The sequence below is a fragment of the Apium graveolens genome, chromosome 2 (genome assembly GCF_009905375.1).
Source record: "Apium graveolens cultivar Ventura chromosome 2, ASM990537v1, whole genome shotgun sequence".
Classification (NCBI taxonomy): domain Eukaryota; kingdom Viridiplantae; phylum Streptophyta; class Magnoliopsida; order Apiales; family Apiaceae; genus Apium; species Apium graveolens.
The window spans coordinates 3,237,841-3,261,176 of NC_133648.1; the positions used below are offsets into that span (position 1 = coordinate 3,237,841).

The 23,336-nt window shown below is 35.0% G+C and overlaps 5 protein-coding genes across 5 annotated transcripts; 1 reads left to right on the forward strand and 4 right to left on the reverse strand.

Moving 5' to 3' along the window:
• Window positions 1–826: 826 nt before the first annotated feature.
• LOC141706709 (uncharacterized) lies at window positions 827–2,200 on the forward strand. The gene is made up of 2 exons (XM_074509510.1): window positions 827–1,184; window positions 1,651–2,200. Exons 1-2 carry the CDS (start codon window positions 1,077–1,079, stop codon window positions 2,086–2,088), a joined length of 546 nt encoding a protein of 181 aa, XP_074365611.1. The 5' UTR covers window positions 827–1,076; the 3' UTR covers window positions 2,089–2,200.
• A 134-nt stretch (window positions 2,201–2,334) lies between these two features.
• Window positions 2,335–7,121, reverse strand: LOC141706708 (zinc finger CCCH domain-containing protein 31-like). The gene is made up of 3 exons (XM_074509508.1): window positions 6,848–7,121; window positions 5,761–5,821; window positions 2,335–3,379 (listed from the first exon to the last, which is right to left on the reverse strand). Exons 1-3 carry the CDS (start codon window positions 6,930–6,932, stop codon window positions 2,527–2,529), a joined length of 999 nt encoding a protein of 332 aa, XP_074365609.1. The 5' UTR covers window positions 6,933–7,121; the 3' UTR covers window positions 2,335–2,526.
• A 2,990-nt stretch (window positions 7,122–10,111) lies between these two features.
• LOC141684222 (uncharacterized) lies at window positions 10,112–13,830 on the reverse strand. Its single transcript, XM_074489094.1, has 7 exons — window positions 13,817–13,830; window positions 12,741–12,891; window positions 11,090–11,990; window positions 10,857–11,005; window positions 10,549–10,773; window positions 10,334–10,494; window positions 10,112–10,241 (listed from the first exon to the last, which is right to left on the reverse strand). Exons 1-7 carry the CDS (start codon window positions 13,828–13,830, stop codon window positions 10,112–10,114), a joined length of 1,731 nt encoding a protein of 576 aa, XP_074345195.1.
• A 1,676-nt stretch (window positions 13,831–15,506) lies between these two features.
• LOC141684232 (F-box/kelch-repeat protein At1g57790-like) lies at window positions 15,507–16,742 on the reverse strand. The gene has a single exon (XM_074489105.1). It carries the CDS (start codon window positions 16,740–16,742, stop codon window positions 15,507–15,509), a length of 1,236 nt encoding a protein of 411 aa, XP_074345206.1.
• A 3,147-nt stretch (window positions 16,743–19,889) lies between these two features.
• Window positions 19,890–23,127, reverse strand: LOC141684242 (F-box/kelch-repeat protein At1g57790-like). Its single transcript, XM_074489115.1, has 4 exons — window positions 22,779–23,127; window positions 21,820–22,286; window positions 21,612–21,714; window positions 19,890–19,960 (listed from the first exon to the last, which is right to left on the reverse strand). The coding sequence occupies exons 1-4, from the start codon at window positions 23,125–23,127 to the stop codon at window positions 19,890–19,892; spliced, it is 990 nt and encodes a 329-aa protein (XP_074345216.1).
• Window positions 23,128–23,336: the final 209 nt, after the last annotated feature.

The following is a 23,336-nucleotide window of genomic DNA, read 5'->3' on the forward strand; positions in this document are numbered from 1 at the left end:
GGAATGCAAAATTTACTATTAAGACATTATTTGAATTCTCTTCATGAGTTTAACCACATGATTAATTCTGCTGGTCCAGGGAATTGATACTAAAACGTACAAATTTGATTCAAACTAGTATCATTATCTCAAAGCTCATTTTTATGCCAGCTTCAACATATAAACATTCCTTTGCTTCTCTCCACATTGCCTTGTAAAATGGAGTCCCGTCATAATGATAATAATCTCCCAACACCGGCTTGATTGCTTCGGTGGCCTCATGGTAATGTGGGATGCTAGAGATCAAATGGTGGAGAACATGCGTATCCGATATGTGGTGAAACACTTTGTTCAGAATTCCGTAATCTCTGTCCACCGTTGCTAGTAACGTGGGATGCATGTAATAGCGGCACAGGCATGCAATAACGTTAATTAGTGAGGTATGCCTCTTCAATATTTGTCATGTTTTTTTACTATTTTTTATATTACCAAAAATATCATTATAAAGTATTTACATATATTTGAATATCCAAAAATTTATCAATATCAATGAGTATTCTGTTAATATTTGGTTGTTAATATCAATAAAGTTTAATTTTATTTTTAAATTCACTCTATGTTAGTATAATTATTATATTTTAAATTTTATTATATTTAATCGATAAATGATATGTTATTTGAGCATATTTTCGGAAGTTTCGTGACAGTTACCCCACCTACGAGACACAAGTACCTGTTTTTGTTTTTGTAAACTAAGTAACCATGTTTCAAGTTGCAGGGATTCTTGAAAAAACTGCACCTTTCTTTACTTTTTTTTTTCTCAATATTAGCAACGTGTCAGAAGCAAATAAAAATCTATCAGATCCTTGCACGTAGCACTGACACTTACACGTGGCACCGCTTCCCCCTACACAACACAACTTAATCAAATTCTCCAAATGATTGAGTTCTTGAATCTAACATTATTACATATATCCTTCAAATTTTTATATATCATGCAAATTTAACGTCTTATTTACGGACAAGACATACGGATCGAATGTTATTCGGATATTTTAGGAATCGGGCTTACCAGGATCACGAGAATCACGTTACATATGCAGGGTGGACGGGGTGCAATGTCTTCGGTTATGGAAGCGGCGGCGAACATCGCCGCATCGGCCAAATCTGGATTGGACAAAACTAAGGCCGTTGTCGAAGAAAAGGTTGCGTACTTTCTACCCTTTTTTTTATATATGTATGTACAAATTATTCGATATCAAATTTATCGAATAAAATTTAATCTTTTGGCGTAGAGATATTTTTCTATCTCTCTGTATGTTGAGGGTTCGAAATTTTTGTCAAAAACGGGACGGATGTGAGAGTATGTTTATCTGGAGAAAAAAAAATTAATATGATTTTTTATGTATCTTTGAGTCGATTTTTTGTGTTGGTTATTATATGAATTTGGTAATGGCCGTTTGGGAAACTAGATTTCTTTTGAAATTCTGGATTTGGTCAAATAAGCTGTTTGCGAATTTGAATTTTATTTGAAATTCAAGATATTCAAATATTAGTTTAAATATGAGAATTTGAAATGACAACCCATTTGAAATCCCTCGTTTGAAATGAAATTCAAGTTTCCAAATGTCGTCTAATGTTGATTAATGGGTGTGATTGGGATTATTACAGAAGGAGAGAATGTCAACAAGTGATGCAGTCGAGAAAGACATGGCTTCTCTTCGAAAGGAAGAGAAGATTGATTTAGCGGAGCTGCGAAAATGTAAAGCCTATGCTCAGAACGCGGTCGCCGCTGCTACTCCCACAGGTTCAGCCAATCCGGGGTTTACAGACGGTGGAGAGTTCGACACAATCGGATCCTTCACGCAGCAGCCTGCGGCTGTTGCAGCTCCTGCTCCTGATAGTTTTGTGACCGGAAAGGTTGGATCTGCTGGGAATGCTTCTGATATTAACAGTACTGGAAATGCAAATGTAGGTGGAAGTGAGGTGGTTGATACTAACCCGACCCACACCGGGATGCCTGCGCCAGTAGTCGAGCCTGATGGCGTTGGAAGCGGGTTCAGGACTGACACCAACACCGGGTCTGGCACACATTTTGGCATGAAATAGAAGTAATGGTAGGGTTTACATTGTGAATTTAACTTGTTAGTGTGATATCTGGTTGTGTGAACTAATAATGTATTTCTTTCTGTTCTTCAAATGTAGTTTTTCTGTTAATTAATTAACACGCACTCACCAGACGTCGAATTATTGACCTCTGACAAGAGCTCAACTACTGAGCCATATTGGCTCTTCAAATGCAATTGCATTGTCGAACACATACACATATAACAAAGAAAGAGCACAAAATGGCACTTGGGAGGAAAAAATAGTATAGAAAAGATCTAAACAAATTCCAAGAATCTAAGGATGAAATTCAAGTACTAAAACCAGTTTTTCTGTTCCTGCTAGTACATATGATCAAGGAACCTCTCAACAGATTTTCATTCAATATGCCAAAACAGAGAAAATCTATACTAGGCACAAACGCATCCAAAAGATTTACCATTATACCCCTGGTTTCCTGAGATCAGCCTCCCCATGTGCAAAGTGACACCTTTCCCCAAAGGTGCAGGAGCCTTTTGCAAGATTTTCGCACAGCTTTGTCTTGAAGTTGCTAGCTGCTCGAGGTGCTGGTGAGGCATGAATGCCAGATGATGATTTTGCTGGGTCTGCTGTTAAGCTAATGCTTTGAATTAGTTTCTTGACCATAAGACTTGCTTGATTGATTTGTTCAAATGTACCCTCAAGTTCGATGTTCTTGAGATTTGAATCAGTTGCGTGATCTCGGATAGCAAGTTTAACCCCTGTTTCCCTACAGATCTGCTTCGAATTCATCCCTCCTTTTCCAATAATAGCTCCAGCGTGGGAAGCATCAACACTGATTTTTGCAGTAGCCGAGGCACCAAAAGTAGATGCAGGGGAAACTGGGGCCGGTTCAATTCTGCCACCAAATCTGCCTGAAATAGCTCCAAATGCAGGGGTAATTAAAGATTGTTCAAATCTGCCTCCAAATCTGCCTGGAATTGCTCCAGATGCAGGGACAGTTGGGAGTTGTTCGATTCTGCCACCAAATCTGCTTGGAATTGCTCCAATGTCAAGAGAATCTTCACTAGAGTGAGGAATGGGCTTTCCAAGCTCCCACTCACCATGTGCGAAATGACATTTGTCACCAAACTTACAACCTTCAGCAGTGTTGAATTTGTTGCACAAACGCGACTTAACAGCTGAAGAGGAGCCATTCACATCTGTCTGCGGCGCGGGAATTGGTTCAAGTTTCATCAGCTTAGCAACAGCATTATAGCCACCTGGATAATGGTGGAGGAAGTGGCAACCTTCACCAAATGGACAACCAGCCTTGCTGTACAAAATGAACCTCAGTAAGATGACAACTAATGAGTAACAACGGATTGCAATCACGTATAATCTTACTGTATCCACTAACACATTTTTCAAAAACATATGCGGGCAGGATAGAGCCCACAGGAGGGTTAACATGTACCAAGACCAAGAGACAAGTCAATCACATGCCCTCCCAAACAATCCATGCCCAGCACAAAAATAACTAGCTTCTTTTAAATTTACAGTAGCACTAGAAAAGTGAAACATATTCTTCTCTGACATCCAAAACTTTTAAAAAAAAGTCCTTCAATAAGTGCACTTGAACATTGATACTTAAAAAAGGTTAATCTATGATGTCTAATAAGTAATAAGCTAAAAAGCAAGGATATGGGTGTGGGGATGCGGATGCGTAGTGCGGGGCCCCTGCAGCGGGGATACATGGATTCAGCAAATAAAATAATGGGGATGCGGCTGTGCGGGGTACGGTACATACAATAGTATCATAAATATATATTTAATGTAATGAATGCAAAATCCACTGACAAAACTAATAATTTTATGCAAATTGAATCAAGTCCATGATATATCATAAATATATACTCTAGGAAGCACGGACTCTTTGTTTTGGCTGCCGTATGCGAGTCCGACTTTCCCGACTCGGCTGAGTACGTATTGGACTCGCCAGCTAGAGAGTCGGTACAAAAATATTGTCGGACTCGCCGTGGACTCGGGTGGACACTTCTGTGACTCGTCCCAACTAGAAAAAGCCCCAACCCAATTACAAAAAGCTCAGCCCATTCTTTTTCTAACCTAGTTTTAAAAGCAGCATCTATATATACACAAAAGATACTTACAGACTGAAACATCCAAACCCATCTCTTTAACACTGTTAAGAACCAAATTCATTACCATCACAGCCATACCCACCCATATATATAGTTATACACACACCCATACACACACACACCCAAATGTTGAGAATGCTGACTGAATTTATGTTAGTTTTCCACTTGTTTAGAATTTATGAATTATGATTGATGAATGAAAATCCTATATATTTTACATGTACTCCTCTTATCAAGAATATTTATTTATTATTTTATTTGCCGAGTCCCGTGTCCAAGACTCTTCGAGGTTTGGCGAATCCCCGTGTCCCCGTACCCGAATCCCGTGTCGCCGTATCCGAGTCCATGCTAATATGCTTAATGTTATAAATGCAAAATCCACCAACAAAATTATTAATTTTATGCAAATTGAATCAAATACATGATATAAGCATCTGGAACACAAGAATTTAAAATTTTAAATCAAAGTCATTAATGTTATAGAACAAATTGTGAAAAAAAAATGAATATTAGTTATGATTCTGGAGCACCCGGGTATCCCTAAGAATCCAAGTATCGATACGGGGGGCGTGGGGACACAGGGATTCATTGGATGACCGAAGAATCCCTGCTTTTAAGGAAATAAGTGACAACTGTTAATGATGTTATTCATCCCTTCTACCTCCTTCAAGCCAACACAGGTTTTAGCTTTTAAAGTGCAAAGCAATTTCCAATATCAGGGAAAGAAAAGACGGTAATATACGCTTACATACTGCTTTAGGAACAGAAGTAATAGCAAGCACTCAGTACTACAGTTAATCCCTATTTCGCCCCTGTAGAGCATTTATCCAATTGTGCCACCAAATAACAGAAACCAATTATAATATTGCAACGGGAGGCTGCAGCAAACAAGAAATCACATTACCTGACTCTTTGAGTCAGTCTACTACATTTGTTTATTACAGTTGAGTTTAGATATGTACCTATTAGAAATAGTGCTTTGAATGTTATATTATTTCTCTACTAATTTAACAGCCCTTAATAAATTCTTGGCTTTTACTGTTCTTTGCTTTTGTTGACATCTTTCAATGTGTTTCCTACATCCTCAAACTATCTGGAAGTTGTAAACAATACAAACCTCTCCATCCATCAGTGAACTACTCCCGCTAGGTTAGAGTCATTCCTTTTTTAAAGCTGAAAACTTAATGTTTTAAAATTTGCGCGATGACCAAAGTACAGTTCTAAAAGACTGAATTTTTACAACATGAAGTACTTCTACCTAATGTGTAGACTTCTGTCCGAAATTGGTAAATATTTATTAAACTTTGCGGAGTTAATTTGTCAACGTTATGGATTTCTCTACTACTATAGTACTATATAGAAAAGGAGCCACCGTATTCTATGTTGTTACTAATGCAGTATATTAATGAAACAACATCACCAAGTTGACAGGTTGACTCTAGTTCTAAAATTCTAATGATATGTTTCTCACTACAAAGAATATGGAGAAGTTTGTAATTACTAATATAATAAACAGAATGTTGCATCATAATATTATATAGTTAAAGATTTGAACCTGAAAAATTTCGTACAGGGCTTCATTTTGCTTCCTATACCACTTGATAAGGAGTCCAGTTCTGTTACAAAACATCAATAAGCTTTTATTAGTTAAAGAGTTTCGACATTTGTTTTATCATGTTTGACAATTACTCAGCGTGTTAGTTCCAAAAAACAAAGAACACTTTACTATAATTTAACTTTTAAATTTATACATTAATCAATGTACGACATCTTCGATTCCGAAAATTTGCTTAGTAACTTGAATTCTTAAAATAATCTTAAGAAAACATAAGATGTTTAATAATTCCACTATTTGACTTCAAATTAGTATGGCCGAGGGAGTAGTTATTATATTGTTATAATAGCATACAGAGATTAGTAATAGATTATCATATATCGTAATCATAATTCATAGCATACTTAAGGGAAGACCCGCTATATGCATCTAATGGGGATAGTACGAGGGGAAAAAAAAGTTTAACTCATGGGAAAGATTACAGCTTCAGCAGATTTGAAACTTTTTTAAACCTTAATATACAAGTTTTCCCTTGTAGCTGAAGGGCTGAGCTAGGAGTTAACATATGAATGTAGTAACAAGATTCAAACTTTCCTTACCAACTGAGCTATCACATAACATACAAATGGATTACATACTATTCATTAGCACTAACGTACACAAGATATGAATGTAGTTGGCAAGATTCGAACTTTGGCAAACAACTGAGCAATTAAGTAACATACAAATAGAGTAGTTACAATTTACAAAATCATTAGCATAACATACAAATAGATTAGTTACAAATTAATTAGCACAACATACGAATAGATTAGTTAGAAATCAATTAGTACTACACTACACAAGATATGAATGTATGTAGCAAGATTCGAACTTTCGTGGCGAACTAAGCAATCAAATAAAATATGAATCAATTAGATATGAATTTCAAGATTTGTGTTTGCCCCTGGTGCTAGCCCAGTAGTGGGTATAAATCTATGCACATGAGAGAGAGATAAGAGAGAGAGAGAGGGAGAGAGAGAGAGAGAGAGAGAGAGAGAGAGAGAGAGGGAGAAATTTGTAATTGAGGAAGGGGGTGTAAAATTACCAGGAGAGCCAAAGAAACCTAGCTTTGATTTCTTGAAAGCACCATTGCCAATGGTATCAGGTCCACCTCTCTTGCGAAAATCCATCAGTTCTTTACTCTTTTAGTTGTGTAATTGTGTAGTAATTGAAAATCTGAAGTAAACCCTAACGTTTTTTGGGGGAGATCTGTAGGTATCGATTATTCGATTAGTATTGTTTGGGTTTTATGTAGAGAATCAGATATAGACTACGGGCGTGTGTGTATTTATATGCACACGTATACACGGAGACGGAGAGAGGGATTAAAGAAGCTGGGGATCCGACTAGAGATAAGTTAGCGGGTCGGGATGTTGGGTTCGAGCCATGTCCGGTTTGACTTAAACGAGTTCGAGTGCGGATTTGAATTAAACGAGTCGAGTCGGCTTTAAACCAGATAAAAGTCCATATCCGACTTGTTATCTTCACGAATCAGATTCGGGTAACTTATCGTTTAGTGAGTCGGATTTGAACGAGGCGGGTTTAATTCGGTTGTTATAAATAACTCAATCCATCAATCCAACTCAAATTTATATAAATTAGATTATAGTCTGTGCTTTGCGCACGGGTATCTTAGAAATTATTTAATAAAAATAAATTAATTAATAAATTTTATAAATAAAATTGAATAATATGATTTCGAAAAATTAAGTTATCTATATAATAAGCGTGTTTTATTTATATATTATGATAAATTTATTTGAAAACTACCTTCGTTATATATGGTATTTTATATGTTATATATTTTATGAGATCATTTTTATAAATGAATTTTCCAATATTTAAAGTTATTTCCAATTTGTATTAAAAACTTACCGTAAGTAACACAATTCATATTTAAAGTTGTATTGCAAAGTTTCTATAATTAAAATTGGTTATAATAAGTATATGGATATTTTACAAACTTAATATGAATACCAAACCTAAAATTGATAATCTATTGGGTCAAATTTATATATTAAAAATCATATTCATACTAAAATATGAATACCGAAGCTTAAGAAAGAGTTATTCAACAATTTATAATATATAGACTCGGCCCAAAAAATATAATCTATAACGGGTTTGAGGCTAAAAAAAATAATGTATAGTATTGTTTTACGCTAATATTAAACAAATTAATGTAATTAGTTGGATGTGGTCAGTATAAAAAAAATCATATATTATTAATGTGAGTTAAAATTTATCTTTTAATTATATTTTATAAACACACCAATAAATATCAATAAAAATTATATCTTTCAATAAGTCTTATTTTTTAAACCTAAAATATCACCAAATTATACACGTATATATTTAAAATTATTATCAAATCATATTATTAAATTTTTAATAATTAAATTTCAGAACTTAAATTTTTTACTTAAAATTAAATTCAAAAATAATATAATATTAAAAATAATATGTGCATTCCACGATTTTTAGGCTAGTATATATATATATATATATATATATATATATATATAATATTAGTAACTTTTTTCATTACCGTTGCATTTGGACAAATGATCTTTTCGAAACTTAAGTTGCCGATATCTTATTGACGAACAACTACGTCGCAAGAATTGCTAAATAGATTTTTCGCACAGGCCCCTCGCAGGATGAAAGTGGAGCAAGGTTGTATCTTACAAGCAAATTTGTTCTCACAAGTAAAGTTCATAGAGGCTGGGAACATAAAGAAGAAGCACTGAAGAAGTTCAAGGAAACAAAGGTCAGTGTGTTACCGATTACTCTAAAATAGTTAAGAGAACTTTTTTTCAAATTTGATTTGTTGCAGGTCAATTATGACCTTTCAGCTGACTATCCTGATTACGAAAGGCGCACATGTTGGTAGCAAAGAAAGTCGTGACCTTCCTAAATCAGGAATCATCTCGAGGTTCTGTGTTATAGCTACGTCTTGAAAAGGACTTTAAAATCCCCAAATTGGTGTTTCATAAACTAAATGCTTGTTGTGCAGAGATTGTTCGGGTTATCAAACCCGATAAGAAAATCTGGGAATATTAGTTTTTTGCTCTAATAGTTCCGTCGTCTTTAGATTTTTGGTATATTAATATTCATTGAAAATAAACTACACTAGCAGCCTTATAATCTCTAGATATTTGACAATTTTGTAACATCCAATATCGATAAAAATAAGAATATTTGAGACATTTATAGATACAAGTCAACAACCAATATATGAAAAATTGCTAGCTTTTTCGAGTATACTTGTGGTGAGTTGTGGAGTCCGACACGCATTTCATTGTGAGCATGGATGTTATAAATGGTATCAAAGATTTTACCTGGCCAAAAGTATAAAGGCATTGCTCGGGTTCCGTATGTGTGTAATAGCGACGAGAACGTTGATCGTATAAGCGGAGTTGTTTATGATTATCCACATCGACAAGAAAAAAAGTATTTGAGACTTTTTATAAATAAAAGTCAACAACTAATGTATATTAAATCGCTAAATTTTTCGGGCTGGCCTGTAATTGCTTTTTGGGTTTGGTATACATTTGGGTTTGATGTTATAATTTGATGTATACATCTGATGTTAGAATACTTTTAGAAACAACCATATTGTAATACCTAGGAAGTAAGGGTGCGGGTGCGCGGTGCGGGGATACATGAATTCAGCAAAAATAAAAAAATGGGGATTCAGGTGCGGGGGGATACGGCAAAAAAAATAAAATAATATATATTATATATAATATTACAGAGATATCTATGATTCAAAAGTTGCATTTTGATTAAATAAAGTTGTCAAATAAACAAGTTCAACATCTCGAATAGCAGTCATTAATAATTAAAAGACAAATAACTAAAGAAATTCGGTCATCTTCAATGATCATAGCCTCCATCTCCGGCTCATCAAGTGAAAGAGTAGCTATCTCATGCTCTTCAGCACCATCAAGTGGATCAAATCGATCACCTCCAATATCCCACAACTTTGTCTCTCCTTTCGTATGTAGTTCACTCTTTCTTGAAAGGAGTATAAGATTGGTATGGACATAAACCAAGTCTTCTGCCTGTGATGGTAGAATCTTATTCCTTTTAACCGAGTGAATAAAAGAGTAAGTGCTCCAATTTCTTTCACAACAAGAAGAAGAACACGGTTGTCCTAATAACTTCAAAGCTATTTTTTGAAGATTTGGAGCCGAAACTCCATGAATAAGCCACCACATCTTGGGATCCTCGGTGCCTCTATCCTCTATAGAATCAGCACTACCAAAGATATCCATCTGTCCTGAAAATCTAGCAAGTTCCGCATTCATAGCTTTTCTTGTCTCCCATCCAAAAAATATCTTCTTATGCATTTGTTTCGTTCCACGGATAACTCAACATCTAGATGAGGAGGTTGGTGGCCTTGAGCTCGATTTAGCCATGCGTCACTATAATACCTACAAATAAGGTGAGAAATAAAATTAGTAAAATCAAAGTGTTAAAGTTGTGAGTGTTGCATTTGCATAATATTTAAAAGTTGTGAGTTTACCTTGGATTGAGCGAATGAGCTAAGCAGTGAAGTGGTGAAGAACTCTTAGTCCATCTATCAATGAGAATGATATAAACTACATCATAAAATGGGGGCTTCTCAAAATGTTCTTTCTTCTCGTGCCTATATATGATGCTCTTCACTTTTTCAATCATTTCATCCTACATATCATATATCAAGTGAAGTGAAGGCCTGCCCGTGTCTGCAAAACGAACCATAACATATATAGGATCTGTAAACTCAAGAATGTAATCAACTTGATCCCACCATAGTTCATCAAGAATTGTCGTCCTTATGAGGGAGGCTTTGGCTTGATCATACTCACGATAAGTGCTCCACTCCTCACTAAGCACCAACCTCTCTAAAGCATGTTTCAGAAGTTTAAGTCTTTTGAGCATAATGATCATTGATGTAAATCTTGTTTCAGCAACTCCTAGAAGCTTTAAAGGTTCAATATTGTTGAACATTGTTGCCACCATATTGTGATTAGAATGAAATTCTTAATCATTAGTGCTCTATCGACCACTTCTTTAATCCAATGACATTCAATGAAAGCATCTTTATTAGACTGAATATTACTAGGATCACAAATATTCTTCAATGCCAAGTTGAGAGTGTGTACTACACACGGAGTCCAGAAGATGTGAGAAAACTGAGCCTCAACAAGCATGCCTAAAAAAACATAAGCAACATAAATAAACATACAAAACAACATATCAAAAAATGAACAAATTATTTGACTATTTGTTATAGTACCTGCCGCCTTGCAAACAGGAGTATTATCAGTTATGACTTGAACCACATGTTGAGCTCCCACTTGCATGATGACCTCCTTGATTAAGTCCGCCATGAAAAATTTATCTTTCACATTTCCTTCACAGTTGACTGCTTTTATGAACATAGGACCAAGTTCAGTGACCGCCATAAAATTTATCAAAGGCCTTCTTTGAGTGTCACTCCATCCATTGGAAACTATAGTTACACCTCTTTCCTTCCATGTTATCTTGATGGGATCTAACAATCTTTCAACATGTGCTCTCTCCTTTTGTAACAAGGTAGTGCGTAAAGCATTGTAAGTTGGAGGAACATACCCAACAAGATTGAACTCGGAAGCCATATTGTATGATTTGATGTGATGTGGATTTCTAGCATAATGAAAAGGCAAACCCCCGGAATAAAAGCCCCTTGCAATCTCACTATTCAATAGTGCTCGCATCTCCATTTTATATGCTTTTTTGATTGGATTGTTTGGATGCAACCCTTTTTTTGTTTCTATAGGTTCCCTTTTCTCAATTGGTCCCCAAGCATTACAAGATTGAGTTTGAGTTGAAGGAGGTAGCGGAATATATATTGGTCTCCTTCTTTCTTCGACCTCCGTCAACTCCCTTTGAAATTCTTTTAAATGTTCGGAAGTGACTTTTGCACAAACTGCAACTCCTTGCTCTTTAATTTTTAGCAAATGTACTTTTACCCTTGAATAAGAACCCGTAAATTCATTGTTACAAAAATTGCATCTGATTTTTGTATTTCCACCTCTTTCTTTTATTTTTGCAACTTTTGTAACATGTTTCCATAATGTATCAACATCTCCAGATTGTTGGCTTAGAGAAACTCCAGTACTTGTAGCCGAATTTGTGGATGAATTAAACTCCATGACCTGAAAAAATTGAAGTAAAAAATGATCACTGATTCACCAGCCTAGAGCTATAATTAAAAAAACAAAAAAAAAACAAATTGCCAAACAATACACGTTACACACAGTCAATCTTATTTACTGTTTACACAATCGTACAAACAAAACAAAACAATATATTATATATACAAAAAAAATAGTATAATATTATTAATTAATAAAGAAATAAAGAAAAACTGAATTAACAAATCTAATTGAGAAAGTAATAGGGGTCTTGTGTTGGTAGCAGCTAGTAGTCACGTGGACACTCACAAATCAACCACCTCGCCTGGATACACAGCACTATAATGGTATTATATTAATTTAACTTGTTTGCTTTCTATCTAGACTTCTAGTTTACACAACAGCAATGTGTCACACTTACACACAAATAAAACAAAACAGAAAACAGTCAAACACAGTTTATACTTTATAATTTATATACTTATATAATATACATAGACAGTACATACACATACATACAACACAGGCTACCCACTACACGACTACAGCCTATACATACAACAAACAACCTATACATATAATTATATACCTTCCTTTGCCGCCTGCCTATGCCGCCTGCTTATGCCGGAGTTGTGACAGTGAAGATAGTCGCGGTTGCCTCTCCTCTCTGGCCTCACCTAATTAGGGCTGCTCCTCATGAACTACACGTAAGTTTACGTGATTTTATGGACCTAATATTAAAAAAAATTACGTAACATACCCTTCCCGCACCCCTGCGAATCCCGGCTCCCAAATACGAGGATACGCCGCGTGGCGCACCCAGTGTGCACCCATGCGCGCACCCACGAACGCACCCGCACCCCCGAAGCTTTTAGTGCGCAGTGCTCCAGGGGGTGGCGCACCCCTGCTTCCTACTGTAATACTATTAAGCATAACCAATGAACAGATTTAAAATATGATATTTTGATTTGTTAGAGCATATGCACCCATGAAAAAAATAGTTGATTCATGGGCTCTTTCCATTTTTTTGATAAAGTAGTATGCACCCCTTATTTTTTAACTCCATCAATTACTCCTCATCCCTCAATTCATCAATTATTCCATGAATTTACAATGGAGTTGCCCATGTACATCAATCAATGAACCCCACAAAAATTAACCAATTTTGTTTACTTTGTTCTTTACTTCGTATCATGCATAACAACTATATTTTTTCTCCAACAACTATAATTTTAGGTAATAACGGTCATATTTTTTTGCTAATGAATATCAGCCCTCAAATTTTATTTGTAACACAATTTTTTTCATACTCGTATTTGCTTCCATATTTTTCGTATTTTTTGTGATCATATATATTTCAAGAAATGGGTATTAATTGGCTTCCATCCGAAGAGTTACAATTATGTATTTTTTGGACTCGACAATCTATTGATTCAATTACGGGTCGATACTCAAATAAAAATAATTTGTGGGGGCGAATTCATGAAGATTATGGTCGAAATTGGTGTGACACTCCCGAAAATTCTCATGCCGAACCTCGTTCCAAAGCTGCTCTCGACTCACATTGGACACCACTGAAAAGATCGCTAAAGAAATGGATTTGTGCAAAAAATCAAGCTAAAAGGCATAGTACAAGCGGTGCCAATTTGATAGATGAGGTGATTTTTCTTATAATTTTTTTTAATATATTATCTTTATTTTGATATTTAAATTAATAAGCGTAATTTGTAAAAAAAATAGATAACTCAAACTCAAGGATTATATTTCACGGACATGAATAAGACATTCGACAAATGAGAATGTTATGAAGCAGTTTCAGCACATCCTCAATTTGTAGACGTTCTCACCACGTCTCCGCCATTTCAGCGAAACTTTCCAACACAAATGAAATCACTAGTTAATTTGAATAGTGATGATTTTGTTGATGAAGAAGGTTTCACTACTCCAGAGTCTAATCGAGAAACAGAAGGTCCTTCTAGTCTAATTAGATCCATGGGCGTGAAGGCATCAAAGCAAGACAAAAAGAAAGGAAAACAAGGTATGATAAAATGAGATGCCTATAGCTATTTTTAATAATATGCAATGTAACCAAAAACAGCTTTCGGAGGCCAACATCAAAAGAGACGAGAAAACCCTTCAAATATCGAGGGAGATATTAGAACTTGAAAAACGTAAGGAAGTAAGACAAGTAAGACTTGATGTTCTAGAATAACGAAAAGAAGCAAGATTGGCAAAATGAATTGTTATTGAAGAATGAAGGGAGCAAACGAAGATCATATGACAATGGATACTAGCCAAATGACTCCTAATACGAAGAAGAAGTGAATGAAACTACTAGTGATGGTGCTTACGTTCCTCACTTTGATAATGATTATTATGATTAGATTTAGCTATGTTTACTGTTTTTTTCATTCAACTATGTACTTTGCTCTTTCATCCAACTATGTATTATGTTTTTTAATTTAATTATGTTCAATGCTTTTAAATTCAATAAAAAAAATTATTCAAAAATGGTTGATGAATTTAAATTTATGATGTAAAATATAATTTTTTACTTGATAACCGATGAATTGATGGAATTTTATAGGTCCATAAAAATCAACAAAAATAGTTGATTCGTCATGAATAGTAATCAACTCATTGAATTGATGGATCAATATATTTCATGGGTGCATATGCTCTTAAGATAAGGTATAGAGGTGCACATGGGTCGGGTTGGCCGGGTTAGGATAATTTTAGCACTTGACACAATTAAAGTCGGGTTGACGTATTTATAACCTAACTTCATATCGGGTTGTAACGGTTCGATTTAAACGGCCGAAAATAGGATCGGGTTGGATCGATTTTATTGGTTTCGTCAACCCATATGCACTCGTAACTGGGACATTCCATGGTCGTTGGTTTCTGAAATGCATTTACATATCATTATTCATTTGCCATTTTTTTTACCTTTTAGCCTGTTTATAACAAATAAGACTGATTGCACAGTGTAACAGTGCAATTCAACCTACTCAGCTAAAAAATAACAAAATGCAGCTTAACCAAAAAAAATCAAAATTAACCAAATTCATTAAACTAAGCAAAGAAATTCTATGAACATTATAAAAGCATACCAAAAACAGGCTCCTACGAGCCAGCAAATTTGTCAAGATCAAACTAACACATGAATATTATAACTGCAGCAATTTTGTAATTACATAGGACCATCGAAAACCATGAAATATGCTCTGAGTTGAAGACCAGACTCGGCTATTCTGATAAAGCAGATTACTTAGTAGCAACAACTGTAAACATCTCACAATTACTTGCCCTGTAAACTTGAGGATGGTGAAATGGAGGAATCGTACGACTTTTTTAGTTCGCAGAGTCAACAACAAAAAGTACGAGCACAGAACGTAGTTTGCAGGCTATTGCGTGAGCCCGTAGGTTTATCCAATGCATACCTGAAGGGACTATGAATATTTTGGTAAAACGTCACCGCAACATCGTCTATCTTATACTTCAAGAACTTATATATGTCCCTTGCTGTGCCATCTCTCAGTTGGCCTGCGAGTCCACAAGAAGTTTAGGAGGTTCAACCCATACGCAAATTTTATCGACTACTACTGATTCCCGTATGGATAATTCTGGATAATATTTTACACCAAGCCAGTTTCTAAGTCCTGATGATGAAGTACAGTTGAGCAATTCGCCATTTTCCAAGGAGTAAACTGAGCAATTCTTATCACTCAGGATATAGATCTTGTTGGCCGATACTCCATAGCTATTTATCGCATCCACAACAACGGAATGCTTGCTAAGAAACACGGATCGATCTCCCAAGCTTTTTAGCGGAAACCAATTCTTCTCGGACCAATCAAACCTTCTAATGCATAGCTTATGAGGATTTTCATCGTAATATGTAACAACGAGTTCCTGATCCAGCACAAACAATTTATGGAATTTACGATTTATATCCTGCAGGTTACTCATGTTGTGTGAATAATAGCGAACTTTTAAATCCACAGCAGCATCTTCATAAGATCCAATTCTTCCATTCGAGAAGAGAAAATAGAAAACTCCGCGAATAAACACAGCATCCTTAACCCTCGGAAGATCAGGAATATCAAACCAGCCCATGAATACTGTACTAGTCCAGTGTTCATCACCATGTCGAAAAGTACTAATGTGCCACTTGTTATGATCAAGTATACGAAAAGCTAAAAACACACAATCAGGAGAACTCGGGTTGGTGGAAACAGCTGCGAACAGCTTATGATCTCCGCAGTTTAAAGGAGGAAGTTGAATAACCTTATTGGTCGCCAGAGAGAATACCAGAAAGTATGAGTAGGTATTGTTTTGGGCAAATATAAGAAGCCATCCATGGTGATAAGTGATATAGTAAGGAAATCGGAGAAAAGATACATCTAAAATCCGACTAATATAAAAATCGTGGGAGAACACAGGGTTGGAATGGAAAGCTAATGGTTGATACATGTAGTATGAGACCTTGCGACGATTGGTGTCAAGAAGCAACAACCAGGGCAATACATCACAGGCTCTTTTCGCGTGCTGAGCCGCAAGCCAGCTCTTGCAAACACTACTGAAACGAACATGATCCAACAGATAAAGTCTCTTTTTAATTTCTCCAAGTATATCCAATGAAAGCTCTGACCATGCTGCTGCGCGCGCTTCTGTTGCAGTATTACTTAACAATTTAGTTTTCTTCGTGTTATTGTTATTAATAATTTCGTTTCTTTCATCTTCTTCTCCTTTTCTGCACCTCTTGTTCATCTTCGCAGGCAGCAACTTATTTGATTGCAGGATTTATTAAAACCCTATTCTCAGAGTGAGTTTATATGGAACAATGCGATACTTTTATAGGCTTAGATTATGGATGAAATAATAATCCGATTGGATTTCAATGTTGGATTTGGTTACTTTTCAAATCCGAAACAGTTTTGATTTATATTATGGATTTTAGGTGTATCGAATCAATAACAATCTGAAATTCAAAATTCGATCCAATTTTGAATGTATCTAAATTTGGATTTTAATTTTATGAAAACCGATAAATTTCTGTTATAATATTGTGTGTAACGCCCCCAAATCCGGGGTCGGGGAATTTGGTCGTCACGATGAAACCTCAATCCAAAATAACCTGTTTAATCAATTAATAAATGACAGCAGAAGATAATTATCATAAATAACCCCTAACTACTCCAAGATCTTTTAAGGTTACAGTTCTAGAAACAATATATCCAAATTCCACAAATGAATTTTTCTCACTTTCTTTTACATTTCTTTTCAATAAATTCCAACTCAAAACTAAACCCACTAGTATAACTTCGAAATGAAGTATACTAGGCCCAAATAAAATATACAACTATAATACAATATAATATAAACAACTTTATACAATAAAACTTACACTAGTCCGCAAACCCTGGACCAACCACCTTCTAAGAGCTTCTTCTTTGCTTCCTCAAATTACGCAGCTAAACAGCGCAAGCTAATCCTCACTGGAGGTTAAATTTAAAAACAGGCAAGTATGAGCGAAAGAAATGCTCAGCAAGTTCATTACAGTAAATATAGGGTCGTTTGATATAAAACCGACATCTGCATTAGAGCAAAACATTTTTAAAATCATAGTTGTTGAATCATAAAATTTTAGTTGAGGAACCCCAGAATTGATTCCTTGATTGTATTCAAAACCATTTTGATATTCTTGAGCGACATGCTTCAGCAATACTTTGAATCTTGACGAGAATAAAACTCGTAAAAACAGTGTTTACGGAAATATCGTAAACCACAATAACATGAAACAATGATCATGGAATGAATCATAAACTTTACTCAAAACCGAACTCTTGAAATTAAGACTTATTAACGTTCAAGAAATTCCTAACTATTCAGTATCCATCATTATCGACTAAGTTCCAATAGACTTAGCCTGCTAAACCAGCCTGATAAGGACGGGTTGAATAATTAAGAAAATCCCAATTCATTCAAGATTCTAAATATCACTGAGCAACAAATGCTGCAGCAACACTCTGAACCTCGAATTCATTTATAAACACTGTAATTTTCCCGAAACTGAGTGCTAAGAAAGAATAACTTTAATCCAAACAGAATCAGTACTTTTAATCCAAAACAGAATCAGTTGATAAATCATTTATTCTATGAATATCAAAAATGATATGATAATTTAGATTGGGATCATTCTCCGACGGACGTACTATCACATGCTGATCAGCCCGTGTGATAGCACAAGGTCATGATTCATAGAAACGTGACCCCAAAAACACGAGTACTCAAACAAAAAGGCATAACTAGCCTGTGGCAAAATGGTGTCATAATATTTCATATGGCACTTAAAAATAGCCCTCCGCTGGACCGTCCGTCCCGGTCACTTACGCAATTATGATCCAATCTTAAAACCTTTTATTGAAATGGGGTCATAATAACCGACACCCGAAATAATTTTATTCCCCCAATTCTTTGGTAGGAATATTCACAACCAAATCACTTTTCTCAAAATCCAAAACATTTGTAAATCCGATAATTGGATAAGTAAAATCACTTGACTCTTCTGAACATAGAATAGCAGAGGGTACTTGTGTAAACAGAATCATTTAATTTAGCGATAGGTAAAACATTTATCAATTCTAAACTGAGAATAGGAAAAGCAATACTTGCATGATACGATTCAAAATAAATATCACTTGAACATTAAGTGATGATAGAAATAATTGCATAATGAAATTCGAAATAAACGTCACTTGAATGATAAGTGAAGTCAGGGGTACTTGCCTTTGGGTTTTTAGCAGTTAGTCACACTCGCAAACACGCATCTATTCTGACATTCTGTCTCAAAGCATCACCGTCCTTCTTTTCAACACTTGACTGATATGCTGCTTCTGCGATTGCTAGAAGCCAGACACCCAATACCATTCCATTTCACTCTTTATCCAACATCTTGTCCCGATTAACTCGAGAGTTCCGCATCTATAATTAAAATATAGAACTTTAATTGTCTAATCGATAATCACTTGACGAACTGCGCGTCAAAAGCCTATCGACTACCCATACGATAGCCCACATATAAATATATCAGCCAAACACAGGAATCTTGACCCACATATGCACATAATTCACATAGCACGTAAGCACATAATCCACGTATCACATAATTCATATCACATATGACTCAGTTCGTCAAAAGGGTCGACTCGGTACGTTTAAAACTGAAATCGGGTCCAAAAATATGATTTATTGATCAATAATCGACTTAGAATGACTTGTAAAATAAGTAACCTTTCGAAACAAAATGATTTGGGTCTCGAAAGTATTTTTATTGAAAGCAAAATATTTTTCTGAGTCTATACGCGTTCGTTTCGTATTAAACGGACGAACGGTTGATTTATTATGAATTTTTGAACATTTTTCGGAATAAAAACAATCTCCGAATCATTTAATAATTAAATAATAGGGCTCGAACACCCGAAAATAATTTTATAAGAATTATTGAGCCTGGAAAATAATTCAAAATAATATTTTAAAGCTCGAACTATTTTTCGGAATTTTTAAATCAATTTTAAATAATTAAATCTAATTAAATAATCAATTAAATTAATTAATAACTAATTAAATTAATTAATCAATTAATATTTAAATTAATTGACTAATTAAATAATTAATTATTAACTAAAATTAATTAACTAAATAATTAAGATTTATTTTAAAAAAAATGATTTTCAGAATTAAAAATATTGATTTTTGGAATTTAAAATAAATATAAACATTTTCTGAAAGTAATTATAAAAAGATAATACAATTTTTGTAAATAATAAAAACAGAAATCCAATTTTTAAATCTTCTGAAAAAGCCAGGGGCTGGTTTGTAAAAAGGATGAAAGAACGATGGCTAAACTGAAGTTTGTCATCGTCTTCCCCAGTTCTGCTCCGGTGGCCGGCCGCCATTAACGGCGGCCACCAAGCTTTCTGGCAAGCCTAACAGTGAACCAAAACCCAGTCAAAAACACGGGAAAATCTTCTACAACCCTGCAGGAATTCATCTGCTACAACTAATCATTCAATCCATTGACGAATCGACTGGAAAAGCCAACGGAAAACTCGCCGCCGTTGAAGCCCGGTTTTCCGGCCAAACACCGATTTTACACAATTCAATCCAACCCAGGTTTAGCAGAAATAAAACCCCAAATTCGGGTATAAACCCTAAAATTACGAATTTGAAAATTACCAAACTTCAATTGATTTTGATGCTCAAATCAGATAGAACAGATTGAGAGCTTCACAACGGATATTCATACTTGTGATTTGGTGTTCAATAACACCTTCAAAATTAACTTTGATTTTCAGAATTCTCCAAGAACACCAAGAACACATATTCAAGAAATTTTCAGAAAATCAGACCTTAATTTCTATATAATATTGAACTCTATTTTTGAAGTATAATATACCAAATCGACCAGAAAAACATGCTCTACAACATGGAAGCATCAAATCACATCAACAACATCAAGAACAAATTTTCATAATTTAATTATCAAATAATTCGAATATAAATAATTAAATAAGAAAATTACCATGATTTCTGGAAAGAAACTGATGATTCATTCAGAAAGAAGATTTCGAGAGCTTCGTTTTGATATGCTGCACGCCCGGATCGGAGTTCGATAACGCCTTCGTTCGTGTGTTTGATTCTCGGGAACGTTTCGGTTTCTCGGGTTTTTCTCTGTATTTACGGTGTTTTAACTGGTTGCAAATGAATAAACGGAATAAACGAAATAATAAATAGGCTATTTATATTTATGGAATATTGGATCGTTCTGGATCGTTTTGGATCGTTAAATTAGTTGCTTAACCACTAAGTAACTACAAAATGATCCAAAAATAGATTACTTAGCCGCTAAGTAACTTTAAAACGATACAATTAAATACCGGAATTGGATAATTATCAAAATCGGGCTTTTTATAAAACACCTTATACGAAAATAACGTAAAAATATCCCGTCTCTCGAGAATACGGGTTTTATTGATTACCGAAATAACTATCGTATCGAAAATATTGCGCCGGGCCGCGCACGGGTCAAACCGTAATCCGGATTGAAAAAGTCAAAACACGGAAAATGTCCGGAATTACCAGATTAGGTTAGGAAGGAGTTTTCGGAAGAGTTTCGAGTTATAAAAACGCAAAAACAGTTGAAGTCGGACGATTCCCGGCTTTATAAAATAATTTTGGTAATTATTCAGAAAATAATTAATAATTCATAAATTATTATAAAATCATCTAAAAGTCCAAAATTACCAGAAAAATATCACAATTATCTATATTTTATTCTGGACATATAATAATTCAAACACTCAAATAATATCACATATAAACACCCAAACATCAATTCCAATTACCAGATAATTCACCAAAATTCACATAAAATTCACATAAATAATTCCAAATAATTATAATAATAATATTTAAAAATATGGGATATTACATTGTGTTTGGGAACATGCAAACTTCTTTCAAATGACATGAATAGAGCTGTCATTTCAAATTCTCCAATTTGTACCAATACTTGAACGTATTGGATTTCAAATGAAATCCAAATGCAAATTCTTTAAACGAAATCCAGGGTTGTACCCTGTTGTTGCAGATGATCAGGAGGTTCAACCCATATAGAAATTTTCTTGTTTCCTGCTGCTGTTTCCCCTTTAAAAGATTCTGGATCATAATTTATACCATCCTAGTTCATAAGCCCCGACGATGTAAAGTTCCACAGTTTGCCGTTCTCTAAGGAGTAAACATAGCAGTTCCTACCTCTGTGCATATATATCTTGTTAGGCGTTACCCCATAACAATTTATTATATCCACAAAGACGGAGTGCTTGCTAAGAAACAAAGATCGATCTTTTAAACTTTCTACGGGAACCCAAACTTTGTCCGACCAATCCAACCTTCTGATGCAATAAGAAGCTTCTTCATCAAAATATGTAACAATGAGCTCCTCGTCTAACAGAAAGAATTTATCAAATTTATTAATATCCTGCAAATTAGGAAACTCAAGTTTCAGTTGCATAGTAGCAATGTCATAGGATCCAAGTCGTCCACCTAAAAAGAGAAAATAGAAAACTCCGCGAATGAACACAACGTCCTCAACACACGGAACATCAGGAATATTATACCAACCACCAAAAGGTAATGTAGTAGTCCACCGTGTATCACCATGTCGGAAAGTACTGATGGACCAAACGTACGGAGCATTAGTTATGTGCAAAGCTAAAAAGACACAATCAGGAGAAGTCGGATTGGTGGAAACTGCAGTGAACAATTTTGAAATTCTGCAGGTAGGAGATACTACGGGATGATTTATCCGAGGAAGTTTCACAAATTTTTGGGTTGCAACAACTAATAATGCAAAGGATGAGCAAGTACATTCTTGGTTATACGAAGATATAAATATGCAGCCATGGAGATAAGTACTCCCTCTGTCCCTCCCATTTGTTTACACTTTCCTTTTTGGGATGTCCCTTCCAATTGTTTACATTTCAAAATTTTCCAAAAATAGTAAAGTTTTTATAATTTTTAAATTAACTACATCCACTACTTTCCTCCACTATACCCACTTTATACATATAATATTAATCGGTCCCACTATTTTACCCACTTTTTCAACTTTTTTCCACTACTTTATCATTTTTCTTAAACTCCGCGCCCCACCCAAATGTAAACATTTGGGAGGGACGGAGGGAGTAATTCTGTAAGGAAATCGGAAAAAAGATCCATCGAAAATCTGACTAATGTAAAGACCTTGGGAGATAACTGGATCCGGATGAGAGGCTGATGGTTCATACATGTAGTATGAGACCCTGCTGAGATTTTCGCGATCGAGAAGTAACAACCAAGGTAATACATCACTAGCTCTTTTTGCAAGCTGAGCCGACAGCCAGGTCTTGCAAACGCTGCTAAATCGAACATGATCCCCCCAAAAAAGTTTCTTTTTAATTTCTCCAAGTGCATCCAATGGAAGCTCTGACCATGTTGCTGCAGCTTCTGCTGGACTAATTGACAATGTAGTTTTCTTCTTCGTGTTGTTGTTGTTGTTGTTGTTATTATCGTTTCTCTCGTGTTCTTCTGCTTCTCTGCACCTCTTCTTCATAACACGAACAAATTTTGGTTTATTGCAGGATTTATTAGAATCTTGTTCTCAGCGTCTCAATTATGCGTATCTTTATAGGTTTTGCTCACGGGTCTGATGTCTTAATTGTTTTTATCTAAACTCTAATTGGATTGTATAATATATATTAATTGTATTCGATTGTTTCTAAAACTGGTAATTAACTGTTAAACTTTTATCCTTTTATCTAA

Excerpts from the sequence above, each read along its gene's own strand:
- LOC141706709 (XM_074509510.1), top strand. The coding sequence starts at position 1,077 with ATGCAGGGTGGACGGGGTGCAATGTCTTCGGTTATGGAAGCGGCGGCG. Across the intron at positions 1,185-1,650 it reads AGGCCGTTGTCGAAGAAAAG|AAGGAGAGAATGTCAACAAG; the intron begins GTTGCGTACTTT and ends GGATTATTACAG.
- LOC141706708 (XM_074509508.1), bottom strand. The coding sequence starts at position 6,932 with ATGGATTTTCGCAAGAGAGGTGGACCTGATACCATTGGCAATGGTGCT. Across the intron at positions 5,822-6,847 it reads AGGTTTCTTTGGCTCTCCTG|AACTGGACTCCTTATCAAGT; the intron begins GTAATTTTACAC and ends GTTTTGTAACAG. Across the intron at positions 3,380-5,760 it reads CCCTGTACGAAATTTTTCAG|CAAGGCTGGTTGTCCATTTG; the intron begins GTTCAAATCTTT and ends CATTTTGTACAG.
- LOC141684222 (XM_074489094.1), bottom strand. Across the intron at positions 11,006-11,089 it reads TCCTGTTTGCAAGGCGGCAG|GCATGCTTGTTGAGGCTCAG; the intron begins GTACTATAACAA and ends ATGTTTTTTTAG. Across the intron at positions 10,242-10,333 it reads GCTCATTCGCTCAATCCAAG|GTATTATAGTGACGCATGGC; the intron begins GTAAACTCACAA and ends CCTTATTTGTAG.
- LOC141684232 (XM_074489105.1), bottom strand. The coding sequence starts at position 16,742 with ATGAACAAGAGGTGCAGAAAAGGAGAAGAAGATGAAAGAAACGAAATT.
- LOC141684242 (XM_074489115.1), bottom strand. The coding sequence starts at position 23,127 with ATGAAGAAGAGGTGCAGAGAAGCAGAAGAACACGAGAGAAACGATAAT. Across the intron at positions 21,715-21,819 it reads ATATAATAAATTGTTATGGG|GATGGTATAAATTATGATCC; the intron begins GTAACGCCTAAC and ends CTTATGAACTAG. Across the intron at positions 19,961-21,611 it reads TGATCATCTGCAACAACAGG|GCTTGCCAGAAAGCTTGGTG; the intron begins GTACAACCCTGG and ends GTTCACTGTTAG.